The following is a 23778-nucleotide window of genomic DNA, read 5'->3' on the forward strand; positions in this document are numbered from 1 at the left end:
GTTGCGGTGGCTTCTCTTGTTGCAGAGCACAGGCTCTAGGTGCGTGGGCTTCAGTAGTTGTAGCACGTGGGCTCAGTAGTTGTGGCTCGCGGGCTCTAGAGCGCAGGCTCAGTAGGTGTGGCGCATGGGCTTAGTTGCTCAACGGCATGTGGGATCTTCCCAGACCAGGGTTCGAACCCGTGTCGCCTGCATTAGCAGGCGGCTTCTTAACAACTGCGCCACCAGGGAAGTCCTTGTAATTCACTTTAAACCTTATTAAATGCATGTAATATAAATATCCAGCTTGTTCTATGTGTGTACTTCCATAGTGCCACAGAGCTAGCAGTTACTCAAGAGATCATGTTCAATTTCTTCATTGTATATATAAGGGAAACTGAGACCTGAAAAGATTGATTTGCCCAAAGGTACATGATTGGTCATTTCAAATAAGAACATGAGTCCCCTAAGCTCCAGATTTTTTCCATTATAAACCATGTTTCATGAATTTCATATCTGCCCTTAATATGTCTGCCCACATATCTAAAAACAACCAACAAATGCCCGTATTCAAGTGTAAGGCAGACTTGATTAAACACGGGGTCAGATGTTAGATTTACTAACAGCATGACTTCAAGCAACACTCTTAAAAGTTTTAGCCATCAGATTTTGTGTTCTGATTTTTGTTTTTTGTTTTTTTTATTATTATTACTCTGTTTTCTGTTCATCTCTAGAATTGCTACTGGGTCCAAATTTATAAAACATTAACAATGTATTAATTCATTGAAGTCTAGACATGAAGGAGCCTAGAAATCTACTCTAACCCCTTTCTTTTATTCTGTGTATAAAGGACTGTTTCTGAACATTGTCATGTTCATTTAACTTTTATTTCTTGTTTTTTTTAAACTGTTTAGGTAATACATCCAAATGGCTAAAGTTTAAAGCAATATAAAAAGCTTACATTAAGAAGCCTCATTCCCACCCCTCCAAGTCCACTAATTTCCCCAACCCAACCTACAGGTTTCTATTGTCATGTCTTTTGTGTATCCTCCCAATGCAAACACAAGAAAATAAAATATATATTCTTATTCCTTCCTTTCTTAAGCAAAAGAGCATACCATACATACATTTTGCACCTTGCATTTTCTATTTACTAATTTATATAAAAATTTTCTGACATATTGGGCTTCCCTGGTGGCACAGTGGTTGACAGTCCGCCTGCCGATGCAGGGGACACGGGTTCGTGCCCCAGTTCAGGAGGATCCCGCATGCCGCGGAGTGGCTGGGCCCGTGAGCCATGGCCGCTGAGCCTGGGCGTCCGGAGCCTGTGCTCCGCGGCGGGAGAGGCTGCAACGGTGAGAGGCCCGCGTACCGCAAAAAAAAAAAAAAATTTTTGACATATCAAAAGCAGAGAATAGTACATACTCCCAATACACAAATTTAAAATCATCAGAATTTCATTTTAAAACAAATCCCAGATGTCATGTTATTTCACCCTTACAGACTTCAGTGTGCATCTTGTTTTCAAAAAATTGACACTCTATATATAACCATAATATCATTATCACACAAGACATAATTAATAATGATGTTTTAGCAGCACCTGACTCTTCAGTCCATAATCGAATTCCCCTGATTATCTCAAAATTGTCCTTTTATTATAGGTTTAAGTCCAGACCTAAACAGCTCCCTACATTGCATTTGGTTGTTATGACACTTAAGTCTCTTTTAATTGAGGACAGTCTTCCCTCCTTTCCCCCTGCCATTGACTAGTTGTACAAACCAACTGTCCTGTGCACTGTTCCATTTTCTGGGTTTGTCTGTTTCCTTGTGGCATCATTTAAAGTATTCCTCTTTTCTTTGTATTTCCTATAAATGAAGCTTAGCTCTAGAGGTTTGGTTAGATTCAGGTTCCACTTTTTGGCAAGAATACACAGCTGGTGCTATTCCATCACAGTTGTCTGGTTGCCCCACACCTAGAGATGCTAAGATTGATCAGCTTGCAACTTTCTTTTTCAACTTCACATTCTATTCTGAGCACCTCTCCATTTCAGCTCATATAGAATGTCCTCGTTCTTTATTATGGCTACATAGATCCCATTGGGTGAAAACACTCGGTGAAAATAACAAAGTGATCATTCCCTTGAAAAGAATACTTCATGTCTCAATTTATTTGTAAAGATGATCATAAAAGACCCATCAAGGTCTATGATTCTTTAATTATGTGCAACAGAAGTTTGCTTTTTAAAAGGAGCCCTTGAATGTATTTTTGGTAAAGAAGTCTTTTGTATTGTAATTAATTAGTTTCTAAATTCTGTTTAGAAAGTCATATCATAAATTTTCTTAAGGGACAGTTGAGTGTTGGCTATAATTATGTGGAGGGATAACTACAAAAAAACTATTGCATATGATACTACTATAGAAATTGTTTTGCTTTTCTCCCTTCGTCAGCAGGAAAAGGGAGAGAAAATCTTAGACTCCTTAAAGATAGCCTCCAAACACCAAATGGAAACACTGGAATTATGTGTAATTAGAATTACACATTTATAGATAACTAAGGGGCCACTTGACAAAATTCATAAAATGGAAGTGAGAGAATTTTACTCAGGAGACAGGAAAGCATGGGCGATACAGATGGGATCACCTGGAAAAACTCAGTTCAATTAGAATCTACCCTGTACAATGGGGGAGCCACAGTGGAATGGATATGGGGGAGACAATAACGTCCACTAAAGCTGGAATCCTATATGTACTTAATTTGAATAAAAAATCCTCTCATTTAAATCACAGCATCTCAGTTAGGTTCTATGTATCATTAGTCCCAAAATTTTGCAAAGGTAGACACTGGGGTTGGATATAAAGGGTAAGAAGTTAAGCAACTTTGAGCTCAATCTTGACCTACAGATTACAGCTAGCCATGTGACTTTCGTTAAGAGTGCTTGTAACCTTGTGTGCCTGTACAGTACTTGAAAACTTTTTTTATTATTATACAAGTCATAGTCACTGTAGAAAATTCTGAAAAAATAAGAATAAAAATAAATAAATAAAATAAAGGCCAGATCCCACTACCATGAAATACCCACTATCACCAAAACAGGTCTCCTTTCAGATATTTTTCTATAAACCTCTCTATATATACAATGTGTTAATGCCAGTACCTCTGGTGGGTATATCTCTAGTAAGAAAGTCTTACTCATGGATGATTGTGAACATCATGAACTCAGTGGGATCCAGGAGAAGGTACAAAACATTTCTGTACACACCCCAAGTCTTTTTATTTTTATTTTACTTTTATTTGTGTGGTCTCAGTGCTCTCATTTGCATCAAGTTGCTTTCAGCATTGCCCTCTGCACTGGGTCCCAGCACTGAGAGGGCTACTTCATCCCTGTGGAAAACTCCAGGTTCTCAGGGTCACTTACAAGATGAATAAATTTCTCCCTTGCTACTGCCCATCTCTCACAGCATGATCTTGGTGTTCTTATGCCAACAAAGACTTCTTCTCTCACCAAAAACCCTATACTTTACTTATGTTGCAGATGACAGAAAACCCAACTCAAACTAGCTTAAACTACAGATTTATTGACTGACATTATTGAAAAGTCTAGCTTCAGGCAAGACTTGGTTCAGTGGCCCCAGTGAGGACAGCAGGGACCTGGTTTCTGGCTGTCCTGGCGTTGGCACCTTCTGCAGATTCCACACAGTGTCCTTCTCCTGTCCCTGCAGAGCACGTATCTGCACACCAAGAACATCTCTTGGCCACTCCCACACAAGCCCACAGATGCACATCCCCTCAAACACCCACGCGGGGTTACAGACTTATTCCTGAACAATCTGTGTCCATAGGTTCAGAAAGGACTAATTGGGTGAGCCCTGGGTCACATCCCCAATCTCATGCTCTGAAAGTGAGAGAAAGGTGGTTTCCCCAAAGAAAAAGTATGGTGCATTTTAGAAGGAGAAATGGATGCTGGGCAGAAGAAGCAAATATCCAGTACAGACCCCCTCCCAGAAAGGGAAGGGGTGGGGAGATGGGGAAAGAAAACTTGCCCCTCCGAATATGGATGGTTCTTTTTCTTACAAAAACGACATTTTACTAATACGGTGCTTTTTTTTTTTTTGCGGTACGCGGGCCTCTCACTGTTGTGGCCTCTCCCGTTGCGGAGCACAGGCTCCGGATGCGCAGGCTCAGCGGCCATGGCTCACGGGCCCAGCCGCTCCGCGGCATGTGGGATCTTCGTAGACAGTGGCACGAACCCGTGTCCCCCGTATCGGCAGGCGGACTCTCAACCACTGCGCCACCAGGGAAGCTAATACGGTGCTTTTTAACTTACAAGGACGCCCTCTTCACAACCCTGGGGTGGTGCCAAGGAGCTCTCGTGTCTTTAGAGAGTCTTTATATTGAGTAACTCTGGATGAGTGCCAGAGAGATTAAGCTTGAGGCCACACTCAAACCAAGGCCAGAGCCAGCTCAGTGCTGCTCCTGCTCACGTAATCAAACCTTTCAGAGTGGAGGACATGGGAGGGGTGTGAAATAACTTACCCTAGATAACTCATCGAGGCTCCCAGTGACGAAACTGAAAAGGGTGAAAACCATCAAGAAAATTCTGTTGAGCTATGTGTGAGTCACTGTGGGAACTCCTATCGGCGTTGAAAATGGCAGTCCCACTGTCTCCTCCAGGGCGACGCTGGTGGGGGAGCTGTGAGTGGTCACTCATCCCAAGCATGTTCTCCTGTATGGCGATTCTTTGTGTTTATTAGTTTTTGGCTCTAGGTTCAGATACTGAAGCTAATCATCCTCAGTTTGACGGACGTACTCCTCATCAATCCCAGTGAGGTCCCTCTCTTATTTTATTTCATTTTACTATTTCCCCACTTTGTCCTTGACGCACATTCTCATTTCTCTCGTCTCACGGCCATCTGCTTTACCCGAGAATGATAAGCAGTTTTCCAAAGTGTTTATTCCAGCTTACATTCTGACAGTAAGAAGAACTCTTACGATGCCCCCCACATCTTTGCCGGTATCAGGACTGTCACACTTTTTAATTTTTTCCTATATGAGTGTACGATGATGTCACAATATGGTTTTAAGGTTAAACTACTGTTTAACGGAAAATGGCACAGATGTACAGAACATTGCATACTTAAATTTATAGTTTACCAATACTTGGAAAGCAAACACTCAAGTAACCAGGACCCAAAACAAAAAATAAAACATGGCCTATCTCCTCAAGTCCCTCTGACCCCCACTCCAAGACCACATGTCCCTTCCTGATCACAAAGCCTTCCCCCTGTCCTACAGGCAATCACTATTCTAAATTTTGCAATAATTGTTTTACCATCTAGGTAATGCATCCTAAAGTTACAGATATAATTTTGCTTGTTTTTGAACATCATATAGTGAAATCAAATTGTCTATAAGCTTTTGTGTTTTGTTTCTTTTACTTAACAGTGTATTTGTGAGATCCATTCATGCTGCTTTGTATCCCTGTGGGTTGTTTTTATTACTGAATAGTTTTCCTGGGACTGGATATGCCTCAAATTGTTTATTTCCAGGTGAACATTTCTTCTTCTGTTTCAGTTTTCATGAACAATGCCATCCTGGACATTCTCATACATGGATTCAGGTGGACACATATAGGAGTTTCTCTGGAGCATATTTCTGACAGTGCAATTACTGGGTCAGAGGGTATACATATTTTGAGCCTTATTACATAATGCCTGCTTCCAAGACATCTACCAGCAGAGTATAAGTTTCTCGTATTCCACATCCTCCTTAACACTTAGTATTGCCAGACTTTTTTTTTTTTAGCCAAACTGGTAAAGGATATGATGGCCTCTCTCTACAGCTTTACTTTGCATTTTCCTCATTGCTAACAAGGTTAATGAGCACCTTTTCTTTTGTTTGTGAACCATTTGGATTTGGGGAAGGGGAGGAGCGCAAATGTTTGAGACTTTTGCCCATTTTTCTGTTGGGTTTCTCAGTTTTTCTTATTGCTGTATATGAATAATTTATATACTCAGGATACCAGTCCTCTGCTGGTTTAATCTGTCATATTTTCTCCCACTTCGTTGCTTTTCACTTATTTATGGTATGTTTTCTTGAACACAATTTCTTAATTCAAATGTAGTAAAATGTACTACGCTTTTCTTTGGTGGGTTGTACTTTTTGTATTTTATTTAAGAAGACTTCTCTTACCCAGAGATTATGAAGATATTCACCTACATTAGCTTTAAGTCTTTATAGTTCTTTCTTTCACTGTTGGCCTTTAATTTTCCCATAATTGATTTTTGTATATTTTGTCAATTGAAAATTCCAGCATTTTCCCATTACTTTGTAATGCCATCTCTGTTATATTTCAAAAATCATACAGGCATGGATCTATTTTTTGGCTTTCTAGTCTGTTCCAATAGTATATTTTCCTATCTTTCTTGTCAGTATAATACATCGTTTTAATTATTGCAGCTTTACAGGAAATGCTGATGTCACGCAGGGCAAATCCTCCCCTTAGTTCTTTTATCAAGGGTATCTTGGGACTTCCCTGGTGGTCCAGTGGTTAAGACTCTGCACTTCTACTGCAGGGGTCATGGGTTTGATCCCTGGTTGGGAAACTAGGATACCATGTGTTGAGTGGCATGGCCAAAAAAAGGGTATCTTGACTCTCTGGGTCCTTTGTACCTCCCAAAGGGAAAGGTATAGGCTGAGTCCACATTTGTGTCTCTCTGTCTCTCCATACTCAAATTGGAAAAATATATTAAAAACTATTTTATGGATGAGGAAATTGAGACTCAAAACTGTAACTTGCTGAACAAGTTACATTTGTTGAACAAGTGAGGGTACTCACTCACCATCCCAGTCCCATAAAAAGAGCTGGGGAATGTTCCCTCTTTTTCTATTCCCTGAGTCTGTATAAGATTTTTTTTTTTTTTCTAACAGTGCTTGGTAGAACTTGTCAGCAAAGCTATTTGAACTTGAAGTTTTCTTTCTGAGAAGATTTTGACAACTTTTTCTTTTTTTAATCATCAGAAAGCTATTCAAGTTTCCTACTCTTAAACCTTGGTAATTTTTTAAGAATTTGTCCAATTTATCTAAATTTTCAAATTTGTTGGTATAAAGTTATTCATAATATTTTATTATTTCTGTCTATAAAATCCGTAGTAATATCCCTTTTTCATTTCTGCTACTGATTATTTGTGGCTTCTTTTTTTTTTTTAACCACTCTCCCCTTTAAGTAGTAGTGAGTCAGAACCCCTCAGGCTTATGAACCACTTAAGCCTTTCAGATACCCCCTCGGCCCTTCCAGATCAGATGTTTCTGCACAGATGATTCTGAGTATGTTGCCTGGGGACAAACAAGTTTCAGAAAGAATCAGCATGGGCCTTCTCTTTCATTCCCAACATAAATGGTACCTACCCTATACTATGGGTCCATAATTATCATAGTTAAGCAAATCGAGTGTCATGGAGGTTAATAGGTCAAACCAAGGCGAAACTACTAGTAAACACAGGAGCCCAAATTCTACCACGCATTACTCTTTTTCTGTTTCTTTTCTTTTAAATCTGAGTTTTAACAGCCATTTACTAGCCCAAGTGTCCTCGGTGTGTAGCAAGTTACATTTTTGAGTCTCAATTTCCTCATCCATAAAATAGTTTTTAATATATTTTTCCAATTTGGGTATGGAGAGACAGAGAGACACAAATGTGGACTCAGCCTATACCCAGCAACTTCTGTTATATATAGAATGTATTTCCACATCAGTACTCTCATTCTTAATGGCTCTTAACGATGGTATTCATAGATCTTCAGGTTTGTTGAATGACTGAATAATTGTGAAAATCAATAAAGACCCCAAAGGCATCTTTCCTTATAGTTATGATACAATGCATTCCTAGCCAGCCACATCACCCCACCTGACACCCATCCTTTCAATGTCTTCCCTTACTCCAAACCTAGAGCAGGGGCAGGGAACCAGCAGCTTCACAGGACTTGGTGCTAAGCAGATATGAGAAGCATCTTACTGTCCTCATGTACTCAGAACTAACCAACAGTGCCTGAGGTCTTCCTCAGGTCTTGTCCAGGCAGTCCTGGGAGAAAAGCTCTAACCAAAAATCTCTTATTTGCAACATAGTACTGGTTATTTTGACAAATTTACACCCTATTCTCTCCATCAGAAAAGAGTTTGTAGGCCACAGTCAGACACAAGCAGCAAGTCTCACTTGTTGAATAAAAAGCTCAGTATTACAAGCAGCACCTGTGAGTTTCTCCACCTTAATCTCCTCCTCTGCCACCTGGCTGCAGCTTCTAAACTTGAGGTAAGACTGCCACTTACTGTTAGACTCATCACATTACAGTTTGAAACCAGTTCCTAAATCTTTGATTCTAAATGCCAAATGCAAAAGACTTAGCAGGGAAGGTACCAGTTAACCTTTGAAAGCTTACTAACTACCAGAAATTAGGCTTAGTGCTTTGTAGCCATAATCTCACTTAGGCCCTAGAACAAACCTATAATTTTTATTTTGTGGTTATTAAGTGGTTTTGTGAAAACACTCCAGGGTTTAGAAGCCAATCACCTAGATTAGAACCTCTGGCCGAATTCATTTGGCTGCCTGTTTTTGGTACAGTCCACAGGCTAAGAATTATTTTAACATGTTTAAATGATTGGGAAAAAAATCAAAATAATAATATTTCATAACATGAAAATTATTTAAATTCAGGTTTCAATGTCCATATCTAAAGCTGGAACACAGCCGTGCTCATTTGTTTACATATTTTCTATGGCTGCCTTTGTACCATATAAAAGAGTTCTTATAATGCCTAAAATATTTACTAACTGGCTCTTTACAGAAAAAGTTTGTTGACTCCTGACCTAGATTCTAATCTAGAAACACCACCTGAGCAAACCACAAAACTGACCCCCACTTTCATAAAGTGGCGGTGATATCTACTAAGAGGGAGTTTTAGGAAGTTTAGTGCTATACGCACAGCATCTCCTTAAGATAGTAGCAGAATTCTGACAAAAATGCTTTAAAATGTTCAAAGGGAGCTCATAATCTTTGTCTACAAATCTCCTTCCTCAGTCCAGTATCATGTAGTGTATAAGAGTATGGATTTTAGGGGTTTCCCTCGTGGCGCAGTGGTTGAGAGTCCACCTGCCGATGCAGGGGACACGGGTTTGTGCCCCGGTCCGGGAAGATCCCACGTACCGCAGAGCTGCTGGGCCCGTGAGCCATGGCCGCTGAGCCTGCACGTCCGGAGCCTGTGCTCTGCAACGGGAGAGGCCACAACAGTGAGAGGCCCGCGTACCGCAAAAAAAAAAAAAGAGTATGGATTTTAGGGTCAAAATATCAGATTCCACTCAACTCCATTACTTATTACCTATGATTTATTAACTATATGATGCAGTAGAGAGGTGACAGAGTATGAAGGTTGAGTGATTAGTCTTTGAAACTAGAATGTTTCAATCCAGGCTTTGCCACTCACTAGCTTGGTGACCTTGGGTAAATGACACCTCTCTGAGCCTCTGCTTCCTCATCTGTGACATAGGTGTAAGAATCATAATGATTTCAATGGGTTGTTTTGAGGATAAAAATGGCTTTTTGTACATAAAGTGATTAGAACAGTGCCAACAAAGTGCTAGCAGGCTGCCCCAAAATATGCTATGACGGCATACTGAACTAAGAAATGGCCAATGCAAGAGGGACACTCTGACCCCCACTTTCTGTTTCCCCCAAAGCAAAAAATAAACCTCTCCCATGAAAGGTGCACTCCCTGCAGTAAAGGTAAAAGGACACCCTTATTGCCTGAGAGAAGGAATTTCAGCCAAGAAGCCTATACAAACCTTGTTACTTCTTTAATTTACTACCCCAAGCCCAAATTGTTTAGATTCTTCACTAATTGAGCACCCAAAACCTAAGTTTCTTTGTCCTGTCAATTCCTCAGAAATTCAGTGTTTGTCTAAAGAGTATATATGCTTTGGCTACTTCTTAGGTCCCATTTCTATGAGACCTCCCTGTATAAGAATTAAAATGTCTCTTCTCCTGTTAATTTGTCTTGCGTCAATTTTATTATTAGTCCAACCACAAGAACTCGAGAGGGATGGAGGGGGAAATTTCTCTCTCTCCAACACTTCCCGTCAGATTTAGGATATAACAAACTCCTTCCCTTGGCCTTCTAAGTCCTGTAACCTGACCTCCATCTGCTTCTCTAGCTCCAACCTCCTCCCTCCCTATGCTGCGGCCATAATAGCCTTTCCTCCCAAATCATGCCAACTTCTAGTTGTCTCATGAGACACTTGCACTTGCTGTTTCCTGTGACCTCAGGACCCAGGACACATCTTTTCTCTCAGATACAACACAGCACAGTTGAAATGGCCTTCCAACACCCTTAACAACTGTGAACATAGAAACATAACTTGAAAAGAGAAGATAATGTGGACAAGGCATTTTGAGCAGGAAATAGGAATATAATTGGAAGCAAGATTCTTCTGTTATAATGGCTGAATGGTTAAAGCAAGAACTTATACCTTCAAAAATTAACCTATTTGTTTTCCTGTTTATCTTTCTTCCATTTTCCTTCCCACTCCTCATACCCCCAGCAACTAAACCAGTATAAGGAATAGAGAGGAACACAATATCCACTAAATGAATGCAAGGAATAAATGAACTTAAAGGGAGGGGTGCCACCTCCTCCCCCACACACACTGACATGCTGGGGTCTGTCAGAATCTTACAGAATCTGCCCCCAGCTGAATGGCCCAGTTGGAATCAGGTGTGCCACCCCTAACTCCTCCCTCTGAACTGGTTAATTAGCCTTTCACCTTTTTTTTTTTTTTTTTTCGTTTTTGAGAGACAACTCCCAGAGAGTGGTATAGAAAGACCTAACACTTGGGAATCGTTAGCAGCCATGTTCTGCACCCATACCATCAAAGAATTTGGTTTGTAGAGAATGAAGCTAACAGAAAAGCCAGAAAGGAGAGACAGAGGGTTCTGGATCAGGTTTGAGTCCCAGGTGCCCTAGAGACCCTCCCAGTCCTTCATGGTTTGGATGTTTAACTTATGTAACACAGTATCCTTTCAACAAATTCATCTTTTGCTTAAACTAGTTCAATAGAGAGTACTGACTAATGTAATCCTCCTTTATCCTACTGCACAGTAGAGCCATCTACAGATTTCTTAAAACCAATACCAGGGCCCCAGTCCAGAACAATGAAACCAGAATCCTGGTGGTCTGGGGCCCAGGCATTGGTAATCTCAAGAGTTGCCCAGGTTATTCTTCCAGATATTTCACTTTGAGGAATCAATCTATCAGGAATATTCATTATGACCAGGTGTGCAGAGATGTATTTTCATCCTCATAGACTGAATCTCTATATAAACTTTGAAATTTGTAACAACTATCAGACCACTAGTGCTCCTTCAACCCATTATAATACCAGGAGTTCACGTCAGAATTCTTTAGAGTTTATGCCAGGTCCCACCCACAGACCTACAAGATCGGGTCCTCCCAAGATCAGAATTTAAGATTCCACGTGAAGTTTTAATCTCTTAATCCTTCTCTCCAACAAACACACATTATATACAAATGATGTCGTGACTCTCTTAAGGATGTGATAATGTGATTCAGTTAGTTTTTTCCATGCAACGAATTGTAAGGCAGCCAAAAATTGGTTTTGTACCTCTTAGCCCAGCACCCTCCTCAAGGTTGTAAAAAGATTGAGGTCTCCTTTACAAAGGAGATTCCTTTGCGGAGTCGCTCAAGTGTTGAGCAATGTCTACCTTGCCCCGCCACCGGGAGATGAGGGGGTTCCCCTCCCCCTTTAATTTAAGCTCGAGAGAGCCTGGACTGTGTCTCCTGAAGTCTCTGGAGTCCAAAACTCTATACCAAACACATATCAGGAAAAAACAAATGAGACTTGCCAACTAAGTGCCTAACAGAGGGGCTGTCTACTTGGAAACAGCCTACACTCCCCAGATTTTTAAAGATAAGGATGCATGAATGTTTCACATATAGAACTGGCCTGTGGCCACTTTAAACTGGACTTTGCCAGCTTATCTGGCAAAAGGCCTTACCATTATCAGTGATTCTCAATCTTGAGCCTGCATGGGAATCACCTGAGGGCTCTTTAAACCACAGTTTGTTGAGCCCCACCCCTAGAGTTCGATTTAAGATGTCTGGGGTGCACCTGAGAATTTGCAGTTCTAACCAGTCCCCAAGTGATACCAATGCTGCTGGTCCAGGACTACGCTTTGAGAACCACTGGCCTTTATTAAGAGAAAGGCTGGCAGCCACCCTCAGATACAAGGCAGACTCGTCCATCAAGATTTTGCCGGAAGAGAGGCTGGAGAACAGAAAAGAGAAGGTGCAGAAATGAAATCTCAGTGCTCAAAACAGGTTGACTTCTTATTCATGTGGTGAAGTCACATCAGTGGGGGTGGGGATGGGGACTGGGAGAGGGTGGAGTTAATGAAAGGAGGGCCTAGTCTTCAGGCTTTCAAGGACCCAAAATGATTGAACTTTTGCCATCTTCAAGTGGCTTCCAAAGTTTTCCTGGGTGTGACCATCAAACCAGCAGATAAGAAATTTTTATGGGGCAGGCCTGGATTTTTACACCACATTCCACTGGTAAGAACTCAGTTACATGGCCTCACAGAGATGCAAGAGGAATGGGGGAACATAGTCCCTAGCAGGGCAGCATATCTCAGGCGAGCAAGAATCTCGGTGGACATCCAGCAGTCTCTGCCACCAAAGCCCCTTCCCAGGGCAGGCTTCCAGCCTTAAGCAAGTCTGAGTTTAGGAAATGTATAGGTAATTACACAGACATTTTAATTATTAAAATGAATGTGACTAAAAGTGATCAAAGGACTTCTTAGTGACTGTAAAAAAGCTCTGGGACCCATCCAGGATAGGGACAAGAGGCTGAGACAGACTGTTGCAGGAGCAGCCCAGAGGAAAAATAAACTGCTGTTTTATAACTCTCCAGGGTTCCTCTCTTTTAACATGTTACACTATTCTTTTTTAGAGATTAACCAAATTTTTAAGTGAAATAAATCTAAGGATTTCATAATTTCATATTTATAAAGTTTGATATCCTTTATTATCTATCATTCTTAAAGCAATGACAAATCTACTTTTCAGGGATGAAAACCCACTATTACTGAGGATATCTTCAAAGTTTACTGCAACTCCGAAAACAGGGATGTTCCACACAATAGAGGCAAACACTGCTTTTATTAAGGTGATTACTCTTAATGTAGGCGTACTCATTTACCTAGGCTTGCCATAAAGTGAAATGACATAAACTGCCTGTGACGTCTAACAATTGAGAAAGTTGGAGAGTCAAGCTGCTTGCAAGACTTCTAGTGCTCTCTCTTTTGAGGTGCTCTAAAAGTGAATTAACTAATATATATGCTATTTACTGAAACGGAAAAAAAAAAGAAGAAAAACAAACATCCTTCACGGTCTTTCATTCATTTCGTCAATTAGGACACACAAAGCAGCATCTTTCTCTATAATCTGATCTCTCCTATGACCTGAATTTTCTCTTTGTTGTTCATCCTGTCCAGCACAATTGTTGCTATCATCAGCATCCATTGGTTCAGTTTTTACTCTCAGCCCTGCTTCCGAATGGGGCAAATCATCAGGCAAAGAAGCCAAGCAATTCTGAATCATCTCAATGACTCGTTCCAGATGCTTCTGAAATCTCTCAGCTGTCTCAAGGCGTTGACGTTTCTGTACCTCCATCATGACTCTCAAGGTCTCTCTTGCTTGGTGGGGTCGGTATTCATTTATGAGATGATGCACATGTACAAAAAGCAGCTTAAGATCTTCTAGCTTCTCTTCCCGTTTTATACTCCCAGGGCTCCTTATCAAGATATCTAAGAGGTCTAAGAAATTAATAAGGATAGACATATTGAGTTTTCTCAGTTCTTTCTTGTGATCAAACTGCATAGGATGAAGCCGTTCGATACCCTGACTTTCTAAAGGGCGGATGATAAGGTCATCACACTGGAACTGGTTGCCGAACATCATATAACTGTCCTTTATTGGAGGTGGAGGCTTGGGAGCGAGGCCTTCCTGAATATTTTCATCTGTATACTCCTTGATGTACTGCATCGGAGGGGGTGGGAGGGCGCTTACTTGCTGTGGCTCACCCATTGTGGAAGATCAAGAACCTACAGAAATGGACCATCAGACAAAAAATAAGAAAAAAAAAAAATCACACACACACACACAGAAATAGACCAAAGATTGAGAGTGGAGCTACAAAACAAACCTGTCACATTCAGCGACTAATGACAGAACATTTTACTTTTTCTCCCCTGGCAGTTTGGCACCCAGGACAAAATGATCTCCCTGGTCTCTAAAACTAACATTTACAACAGGGAAAGGCTGCATCCTTTTCTAATTAGCAATATATACTCAATCATCGTATTTTTCCTGCTCTACTTAATACTTTCATTGGCACAAAAAATATACTGTAGTATACACTTGACCCCTGAGCAACACAGGTTTGAACTTGCACGGGTCCACTTGCATGTGGATTTTTTTCAATAGTAAATACTAGAGTACTACAAGATCCATGGTTGGTTGAACCCTCAGATGCAGAACCGCAAATATGAAGGAACTGCAGATACGAAAGGTCAACTCTAAGTTATACTCAGATTTTCAACTGCACAGAGGGTGGGCGCCCCTAACCTCCCAGTTGTTCAAGGATCAACTGTATTTTCATCTATAAATTAAATCATCTGGATTCCACACCCCTCACCAGTTATGCCTCACTTCTCTACCCTCCCTACAGCCAAACTACACATGCTGTCTTCCCATCTCACGTTACAATCACTCGTTTTATATTATAGATTGATCTCCAACAGCAAACACTTATAACTAAGGAACACTCTGACAAAATTAAAATTACTATATTCCAGACAAACTCACATCATCCATTCCCTTTTTTCCTACAATATACTCTACAAATTTTTATAGACTCATTAACTTTTCTACATCTACTACAGAAATTTCAAATTCAACTATACCTTCAATAGCCACAATAACCTCCATCTACTCCATTTGAAGCTTAGGTATATCATAAAATGAGAATATCCCGAGTGCTCACTTAGATGGATCTTACCAGATTTTCAAGATATAACATAACACCATCCAACATGAGAGATAGCAAGTAATACCCTGGAGGCAGTTTTATACTTGGAATTTGTGAGGTAATAAGGGCAGCTGTGGGACAGCCCTGAGTTTCCACCAACCCACAGCAGTGAACTGGCTGCTGCTGAGAATCAGTCTGTCAGTGGCCACGGACGTGATGAGTTACTCTATCAACCCACACTTCACTGCTTCACTAGCCTTCTGCATATTCATTTTTGTCACTATCCGATCTGGCGTCAACCTCCTACCTCCACAGAAACTGCTCATCACGGCCATCAACAACCACCACGTGACCAAATCCAATGGACATTTTTCTAAGCTGATCTTAATCTCTCAGCAGCATTTTCTTCCTTTTCAACACACTCCTCTTCTCTCTCAGCTTCTGTGATGCTACATTTACGTCTTCCTCCTACCACACTGGCCGCTGCCTCTCAGTCTCCTTTACTGCCCCTCCTTCTTCTAGACAAATTTTAATGCTGGCATGCCTCAGAGACTCACAAACTCAAAACCCAAAGGGAAAAGGCAAGCAACATAAAGAGCGAAGGAGAACTGAGCATCTCCAAGCCAGACCTCAAAGCCTCCAGCCACTAGCATTCATGTGCGAATGAAGATTCATTGTTCCGTTGTCTTGACTTTTCAAGGGCAAAAAAAATCCAGATTTTTATGTGAAATTTCTCAATTTTTAAAAATACTGGCAATTAATTGCAGAAATTGTCAAATACTGTGAGGTCAAAAAATATTTATCTCCAACAATCTTTGTGGTCTGCTGGCCACTAGTTTTAGGCCTCTGTTTTATGTTCTCCCTGGGATGCTCTCAGTCAATTCCATAGCTTTTAATACCATTTCTATCCGTGGTTCTCAACCAGGTGTCATTTTGCCAACCAGAAGATATATGCAAGGTCTGGAGACACCTTTAGTTGCCACAACCAGGGAGGGGGTGCTACTGGCTTCTAATGAGTAAAGGCTGGGGATGCTATAAACATACAATGCACAGCAACAAAGAATTATCCAGCCCGAAATGTCAACAGATTGTGCCAAAGTGGAGAAACCCTGGTCTATATTTATGACTCTTGACTTTTTTTTTAATTTAAGTATACTTGATTTACAATATTGTGTTTCAGGTGTACAGAAAAGTGATTCAGTTATTTTTTTCAGATTATATTCCATTATAGGTTATTACAAGACATTGAATGTAATTCCCTGTGCTATACAGTAAATCCTTGTTGCTTACCTATTTTATGTATAGTAGTTTGTCCGTTAATCCCATACTCCTAATTTGCCCCTCTCTCTCTCCCTCTCCCCTTTGGCAACCATAAGTTTGTTTTCTGTCTGTGAGTCTGTTTTGTACATAGATTCGTTTGTATTATTTTTAGATTCCACATATAAGTGATATAGTATTTGTCTTTCTTTTCTTGACTCTTGACTTTTTATCTCCAGTCCAGACTGCGTCTGGGCTGCTCCTGGATGTCTCACAGGGCATTCAAACTTAAAAAAAAAAAAAAGAAAAAAAGAAAGTTCTTTTGAGTCCATCTACCATAAATACACATACCCTAAACCTGTTCCTCTCATAGCTTCTACTCTTTCCTGTTTCAGTAAAATGTCCCCATTATCCACCTAGTATTTCAAGCCAGAAACCTAACGGTTATCTTAATTCTCCTTTTTTACCAATCTCCTCTCCTCACCATCACTGCCAAATTTATCAAGTCCCAAAACTTCGCTATCTCACTATCTCAAGTTCATCAGTTCTGATCAAGACACCATTCCCTCTTACCTGGAATACAATGGCTTCCCAGGGATCTTTTTGATTTCACTACAGTTCTTCTATATAATAGCCAGCCTAATTCTCATACCACATTCCTTCCCCCTTACATCCTAGCATATTGTCTTCTAGTATTTGTTGGTAGCTCCATTCATTTCAAGAAGGCTTCAAATCAATGGGAATTTGGAAGTAGGTATAAACATCTTTAAATGTTTATTTACTCTTTCAAATATTTACTCTTTGTCTAATATACGGCAATGATGATTATAATGACAGACAACACTTGAGTACATAGTATGTGCCAGACACTATGCTAAATACTTTTCTCATGGTTGCGAGAAATCTGAGAAAAGAAAGGTGCTCTTTCCATTTCAGAGATGAGATCACCATCACCGTGGCTCACAAAAGTTGATCCACTTGCGTAAAGTCACAGAGTAAAGGAAGGAGCCAGAGCCTAAAGATCTCAAACACTACATCATACTATCTTTCAAGGATAAACATGGCCTCCATCCTTGCGTTGCTTACAATCTATAAAGGAAAACAGACAAATAGCTAACTACATGTTTTAAGGTTACTACAAAAGACCAACAGATCTGACTACCAAAGATAAATCTAAAAATTCCATATAGGAAAATATATCATAAGCAAAATTAAAAGACAATCCCATTTTTCTGGGAGAAGAATGCCTGCAAGCTAACAAGGGCAAATATTAGAAATTTAATTTTGATTTTTTTAAAACATATTTTCTGATTCCATCCCCACAAGAAAAGCACTATGACTTCAGCAGTTGCCTGTCTTACTCACAACTCTACCTCCAGCACCTTAAACAATGCCTAGAAGGTGCTAAATCCTCAATAAAGATCCACTGAAAGAGTTTTTTTTTAAACCTATATATTTTAAAAAAAATAATAGAAAAATAGGCAAAAGATGATGAGAAAAATGCAAATGCTGAATAAAGGCAGGAAAATATTCAGACAAACACACTGTTAAAAGCAAATTTTAAAAAGGATTCTTTTCATCTAACAGACTATCAAGATTTCACATACTCCATCATCTGACAAATGTTAGAACACCTTCTATGTGGCAAGCCCTGGATTCCAGCACAGGTCACACTCTCCTTCCTCTCAGTTTCTTCAGAGTGGCCATCCCAATTTTAGAAGCAGGCTCTTAGCTCCTCTGGCCCTGCAGGGAAGCCTACTGCGGTGGAGAGCATCCATTCCCCGCAGCTCTCACAGAAGCCACCATGACAGCCACCACATAACACTCTCAGGTGGCAGGCCAGTACCGCCAAGAGAATATGGGGAATCCTCAGACACAACTGACAGGAAAGGAAACGAATATGTTTATTTGGAATTTGACCTGACAGTATCAAAATTTTTAATGCTGATATTCTTTGACCCAACAATTCTTTTTTTTCAATTTTTATTTTATACTGGAGTATAGTTGATCAACAATGTTGTGTGACCCAACAATTCTATTTCTAGAAATTTATCCTACAAAAATATTGGTACAAGTACTCAAAAGTGTGTTTAAGGATGTTTAACGCAACATTGTTTGAAAAGAGCAGGAAAAGCTGGAAACAGCCCATAATTTCATCAATATGAGGGCTGGATAAAGTGTCTATATATACACACAACACAGCCATTAAGAAAAAAGAGGTGAAAGTGCATGGGATGGAGGGTTATAAATACTGTGTACCATTTCATTCATTTACAACACACGAGTTGCAAATAGTTATAATCAACTTTTTAAAACTTCCAAAAACATCAATTCAGACTTATAGAAAAGCTGTATGAATAGTATAAAGAATATTCCATATTCTTCACTCAGACTCTCCAAATGTTAACATTTTCCCTCATTTGCCTTATTGGTCTCTCATCTCCGCACCCGCAAATACTTCAGTGGGTATCCCCCAAATAAGAATGTTCTCTTATGACCACATAATTACCAAAATCAGAGAATTAGCAATGATCTGGTACTTCAAAATAAATTTCAGACAGCCCAGGTTTCACCCCACTCAAGCCTTTTTAGATTGGAAGCCCAGTTTTGTGCCTCCCAGCACCATGTGTAATCCTCTACTTTAGCTGCCAATCCCCAAAGGGCAAGTAAGTGACAGGTACCATTGTTTCACATCCTCTCTTAATCTTCAAACCAATTCTATGAGTTAAGTAGTATTTTCAATTTCATTTTAGAGATGAGGATCCCAAGTCTGTCTCACCAAGGGGAAGTGTCTGCAACCAGATCAGAAGGCTAGTAAATGGCACTGCAGGAATTCTTAACCTTGGTTCTTGTACACAGTACAAGTTCCCTTAAATCAGTAAACTATGAAGCATCTAACAGTACAAAAGGAAACTGACGTATTACAGAAATCCTGCTTATCTCCCTATCACTTCTCTAGACTAAACTTGTCAAAGGCGATGGAGGTTTTTAGTAAAACAAGCGCCAGGCATCATAGCCGGTTATCAGACTCAAGATCCATCTTCTAGTGTTTGTTCCGTTCTGCGGTATTTCACCAAAAAAAGAAAGGTATTCTAGGGTCCCATCCCCAGACTTTTGACTCGTTTTGTCTACTGTAAATGGGGCCGCTGGTATGTTGTTTTTAAAACCTCTCCAGATGATCTAATGATTAGGCTTGGCATCTACCTCCTTCCCCGCCTCCCATTAATTCTTCTGATTTCAGGACTGCTCCCTGAGGAGGAAGAGCAAGGCTGGTTATCCCGTAAGGCTGGAGAGGCCAAAGGACTCGCCGAGGCCACCCACTTTAGCAAACCAGCCGCGAGAGACTAGAACTGAGGTCTGCCAACCTCTGGCCGGGCTCGGCCTCCCCACTCGAAGGAAGCCCAGAGCCCGCCGCAAGGAAGGCACCTTCCGCCGAGCGGTTCACCCCGGGGCTCAGCGAGCGCGGGGAGGCCGCGCTCCCCGAGCGGCGCGGGAAAGGAAAGCGGGCGAGCGTACGCTGCACCAGGCCTCCCCCATTCCCAGCCCGCCCGGAGGAAGTCGCGGGGTCCGGAAGAAGAAATGCACACTGAACGGGCACCAAACCGTCGCCGCCCACTCACCTCAGCCCCGGGTTTACACTGGTAGCTGCCTTCTCCACCACCGCCGAGACCCAACTTCCAACCTCCTCTTCCAGGAAGAAGCCTCTGACGCTGTCCCTTGATTGGCTGAAATAGCTGTCCTTTAACCGAGGCTCTAGGCCCGCCTCTGACCGATGGCTTGCTATTGCGCCTGCGCACGCCGCCCTCCCCAACCCCCACCCCCTCACCGACCCCGAGCAGCCTGCCGCCTTCTGGCAATTTGGCTGCGGCTGCGGCTTTTGCAGCCGCGGAGGATTTCTGTACTTTGTATCAATAAAAGCAGCAGCTGGTAGCTCGTTCCTTTCTTTTTCTTTTTTTTTTTCAACGCTTAAAATTGAGGCATCCATACGTCTTACGTAAACGTTAGACAATACAGTAAGCAGATATTTTTAGAAATGATATCGACTGTAGCCCCACTGTCAAAAATAACATTAAAAAATATGAGGTTGGACTCTATACGCTGTTTAAGTATTTTGTAAGCTGGAAATACTTGTGAACATGATTGAGAATCAATAATATATTCTTACTTTGCATTTTTTTTTTACCATCTATTCACTTTTATTTTCATTTACGAATTCAGATTCTATTTCCAGGCAACAAATTACAAGTGTAAAAAAAAAAAGTACACTTAATTCTTTTGGAGGTTATTTTCGTAAGAAATGTTACACATTTCTAAATTTATGGGAATCTTCCAAGAGCATGTTGCGCTTACAAAAATAAGGTTGTTATTCTGATAAACGTTCTCAACTTTAACTCTTTAAGATTATTTGATTTTTTTTAAACTAATTACGGAGACTTCCCAAACATACAGGAAAGTAGAGAGAATAGTGTATTCATCGCCCAACTTCAACAATTATCTACCGATAGACATTATTTCAGTTCATCAAGCATTTCTAAAAAGTAAGGACTCGTTTTGTTTGTTTGTGGAACCAGAGAACCATTGTCTCATTTTAAAATAAATTAATAAGTATTTAATATCATCAAAATCAAGTCAGTATTTGTATACCAATTATCTGAGGATCCGATAACGTCTACCCCTTTGTAACTGGATGATGTATCATTTAATTATCCTTTAATCTATAGTTTCCTTCCTCCACCTCAATCCCCACCCCCCACCATCAGTTTATTTGTTGAAGAAATCTGTTCACTCTTGAGCATACCCCAATCAGGCTTTTCTCCCTTCACTGAGACCAATGTGACATACACTGTGACCTCCAGTGGGCATTCTTAGTACTCATCTTATTCTACTCTCAGCAGCATTTGGCACATTTGATCTTTTGAATTGCCCCAGGACTCAGTTATCAGTTCTTAGTGGGATGTCATCCAGGTGATAATACCCAGATGCTATCCAGGCCCTGGAAACACCCTCTCCTTTGCATTCAGACCCTCTTATCCCACATCTTTATTCAATTGCAAAGGCTCAAATCTAAAGGTTCACCTTTACTCTTCTTTCTCTCGTACGTACTCCATTCAAAACTACCATACCGGCCTTTTGTATTACTTCTATTTGGGAATAAGTAAAAGTCCTAAATATAATTAATTTTCACCATCTCCACTGCCTCAGTCCTAGTCCATGCCACCATAATCTCCCCTGGATTTATGAAATAGGCTAGTTTCCTTGCTTCCACTTTTGTCCTTCCTTAGCCTATTTACCACACTGTCTTAAAATATAAGACAGATCTGAACAACCCAGTCAAAAAAGGGGTGGGAGACCTAAATAGACATTTCTCCAAAGAAGACATACAGATGGCCAAGAAGCACTTGAAAAGATGCTCAACATCACTAATTATTAGAGAAATGCAAATCAAAACTACAGTGCGGTATAACCTCACACTGGTCAGAATGGCCATCATCAAAAAAATCTACAAACAGAATATGCTGGAGAGGGTGTGGAGAAAAGGGAACCCTCTTACACTGTTGGTGGGAAGGCAAATTGATAAAGCCACTACGGAGAACACTATGGAGGTTCCTTAAAAAACTAAAAATAGAATCACCATATGACCCAGCAATCCCACTCCTGGGCATATACCCTGAGAAAACCATAATTCAAAAACACACATGCACCCCAATGTTCATTGCAGCACTATTTACAATAGCCAGGACATGGAAGCAACCTAAATGTCCACTGACAGATGAATGGATAAAGAAGATGTGGTACATATATAGAATGCAATATTACTCAGGGTAATTTGTAGAGACGTGGATGGACCTAGAGACTGTCATAGAGAGTGAAGTAAGTCAGAAAGAGAAGAACAAATATCGTATAATAACGCATATATGTGGAATCTAGAAAAATGGTACAGATGAACCTATTCGCAAAGCAGAAGTAGAGACACAGACGTAGAGAACAAAAGTATGGACACCATGGAGGGAAAGGTGGGGTGGGATGAATTGGGAGATTGGGATCGACATATACACACTACTATGTGTAAAATAGATAACTAATGAGAACCTACAGCACAGGGAACTCTACTCAATGCTCTGTGGTGACATAAATGGGAAGGAAATCCAAAAAAAATGTGATACATGTATACATATAGCTGATTCACTTCACTGTACAGCAGAAACTTACACAACACTGTAAAGCAACTATACCCCAATTAAAAAAAAATCTAACCACTCTATTCAAAGTTCTCCAAGGTTTTCCATCACATTTATAATAAAATCTAATGTCCTCACCATGGCCTATATAAGGCACTACAAAATCTAGTCCTTAGCTACTTCTCCAATAATAATATTTCCTACCATTTTTTTCCATGCTCAGTCTTCTCCAGCTACAGGATTTCTTTCCCTCGAAATTTTCAAGCCTACTGCTGCCTTAGACCCATTGCATTTGCCTGGAACTCTGTTTCCACAGATATTCACATGCCTCACCTCCTCACTTCATACAGGTCTCTGGTCAAATGTGACCTTGTCAGAGAGGTCTTCTGTGGTCACTCTATATCAAGTGGCATGCCCCAGTCATTCTCTTGGGGAATGTCCCCAATCCCCTTACTATGCATTATCCTTCCTTCATAGAACGTGTTATCATCTGATATCATATTATGTAGTTGATTTATTTTCATTGTCTTTCTTCCCCATTAAAATACAAGATTCATGAGAAGAGGGCCTTTGTTTCATTCACTGCTACATCCTCAGCACCTAGAACAGTACCTGAAATTGGCAAGTACGCCATGTACATCTATTGAATAAGTAGCAAAATAAATACTGAATAATCATCATTTTCAAATGAATTCACAGTGTGACATTGATGGATAAACCAGGGTATATTTAGCCAAAACCATTGTGTGAAATTATCTTCTTCCCAACTTTGCTATTGTGAATACATTGGATGAGCATCCTGGCTCCTGGTGCACGTGTATATGTTTGTAATTTTCTCCTTGATATAAATTTCTAGAAATGGAATTTTGGACCCAAATTTTCAGTGTTTTAGTTAGTGGCAGGATCAAGGCTAGAATTTGGGACCCTTGACTCTCAGTCTAGTGTTCTTTACAATAAACTACAAATGAATAATGGTATGAAATTCACATCATGGGAGGGACTAGTGAAAATATGGTGTATAATAAACATTTGTTTAGGTGGCTATACTTCCGGAATCTGAATAGGAAGTTTATTCCTTAAAGATGCCTTCCCTAGGGACTTCTCTGGGAGTCCAGTGGTTAAGACTCCACGCTTCCACTGCAGGGAGCACAGGTTCGATCCCTGGTTGAGGAACTAAGATCCTACATCCCATGTGCTGCGTGGCGTGGCCAAAAAAAAAAAAGATGTCTTCTCTAGTTTAACAAGGACTACATCTATTCAACAAATCTTTATTG

The 23778-nt window shown here is 40.5% G+C and overlaps 1 protein-coding gene across 1 annotated transcript; it reads right to left on the reverse strand.

The window, feature by feature from the left end:
• Window positions 1-13179: 13179 nt before the first annotated feature.
• MED7 (mediator complex subunit 7) lies at window positions 13180-20045 on the reverse strand. The gene is made up of 2 exons (XM_004326118.4): window positions 19946-20045; window positions 13180-14142 (listed from the first exon to the last, which is right to left on the reverse strand). Exon 2 carries the CDS (start codon window positions 14123-14125, stop codon window positions 13424-13426), a length of 702 nt encoding a protein of 233 aa, XP_004326166.1. The 5' UTR covers window positions 14126-14142; window positions 19946-20045; the 3' UTR covers window positions 13180-13423.
• Between the last annotated feature and the right edge of the window lie 3733 nt (window positions 20046-23778).

Source organism: Tursiops truncatus, chromosome 3, assembly GCF_011762595.2.
Source record: "Tursiops truncatus isolate mTurTru1 chromosome 3, mTurTru1.mat.Y, whole genome shotgun sequence".
Taxonomy (NCBI): domain Eukaryota; kingdom Metazoa; phylum Chordata; class Mammalia; order Artiodactyla; family Delphinidae; genus Tursiops; species Tursiops truncatus.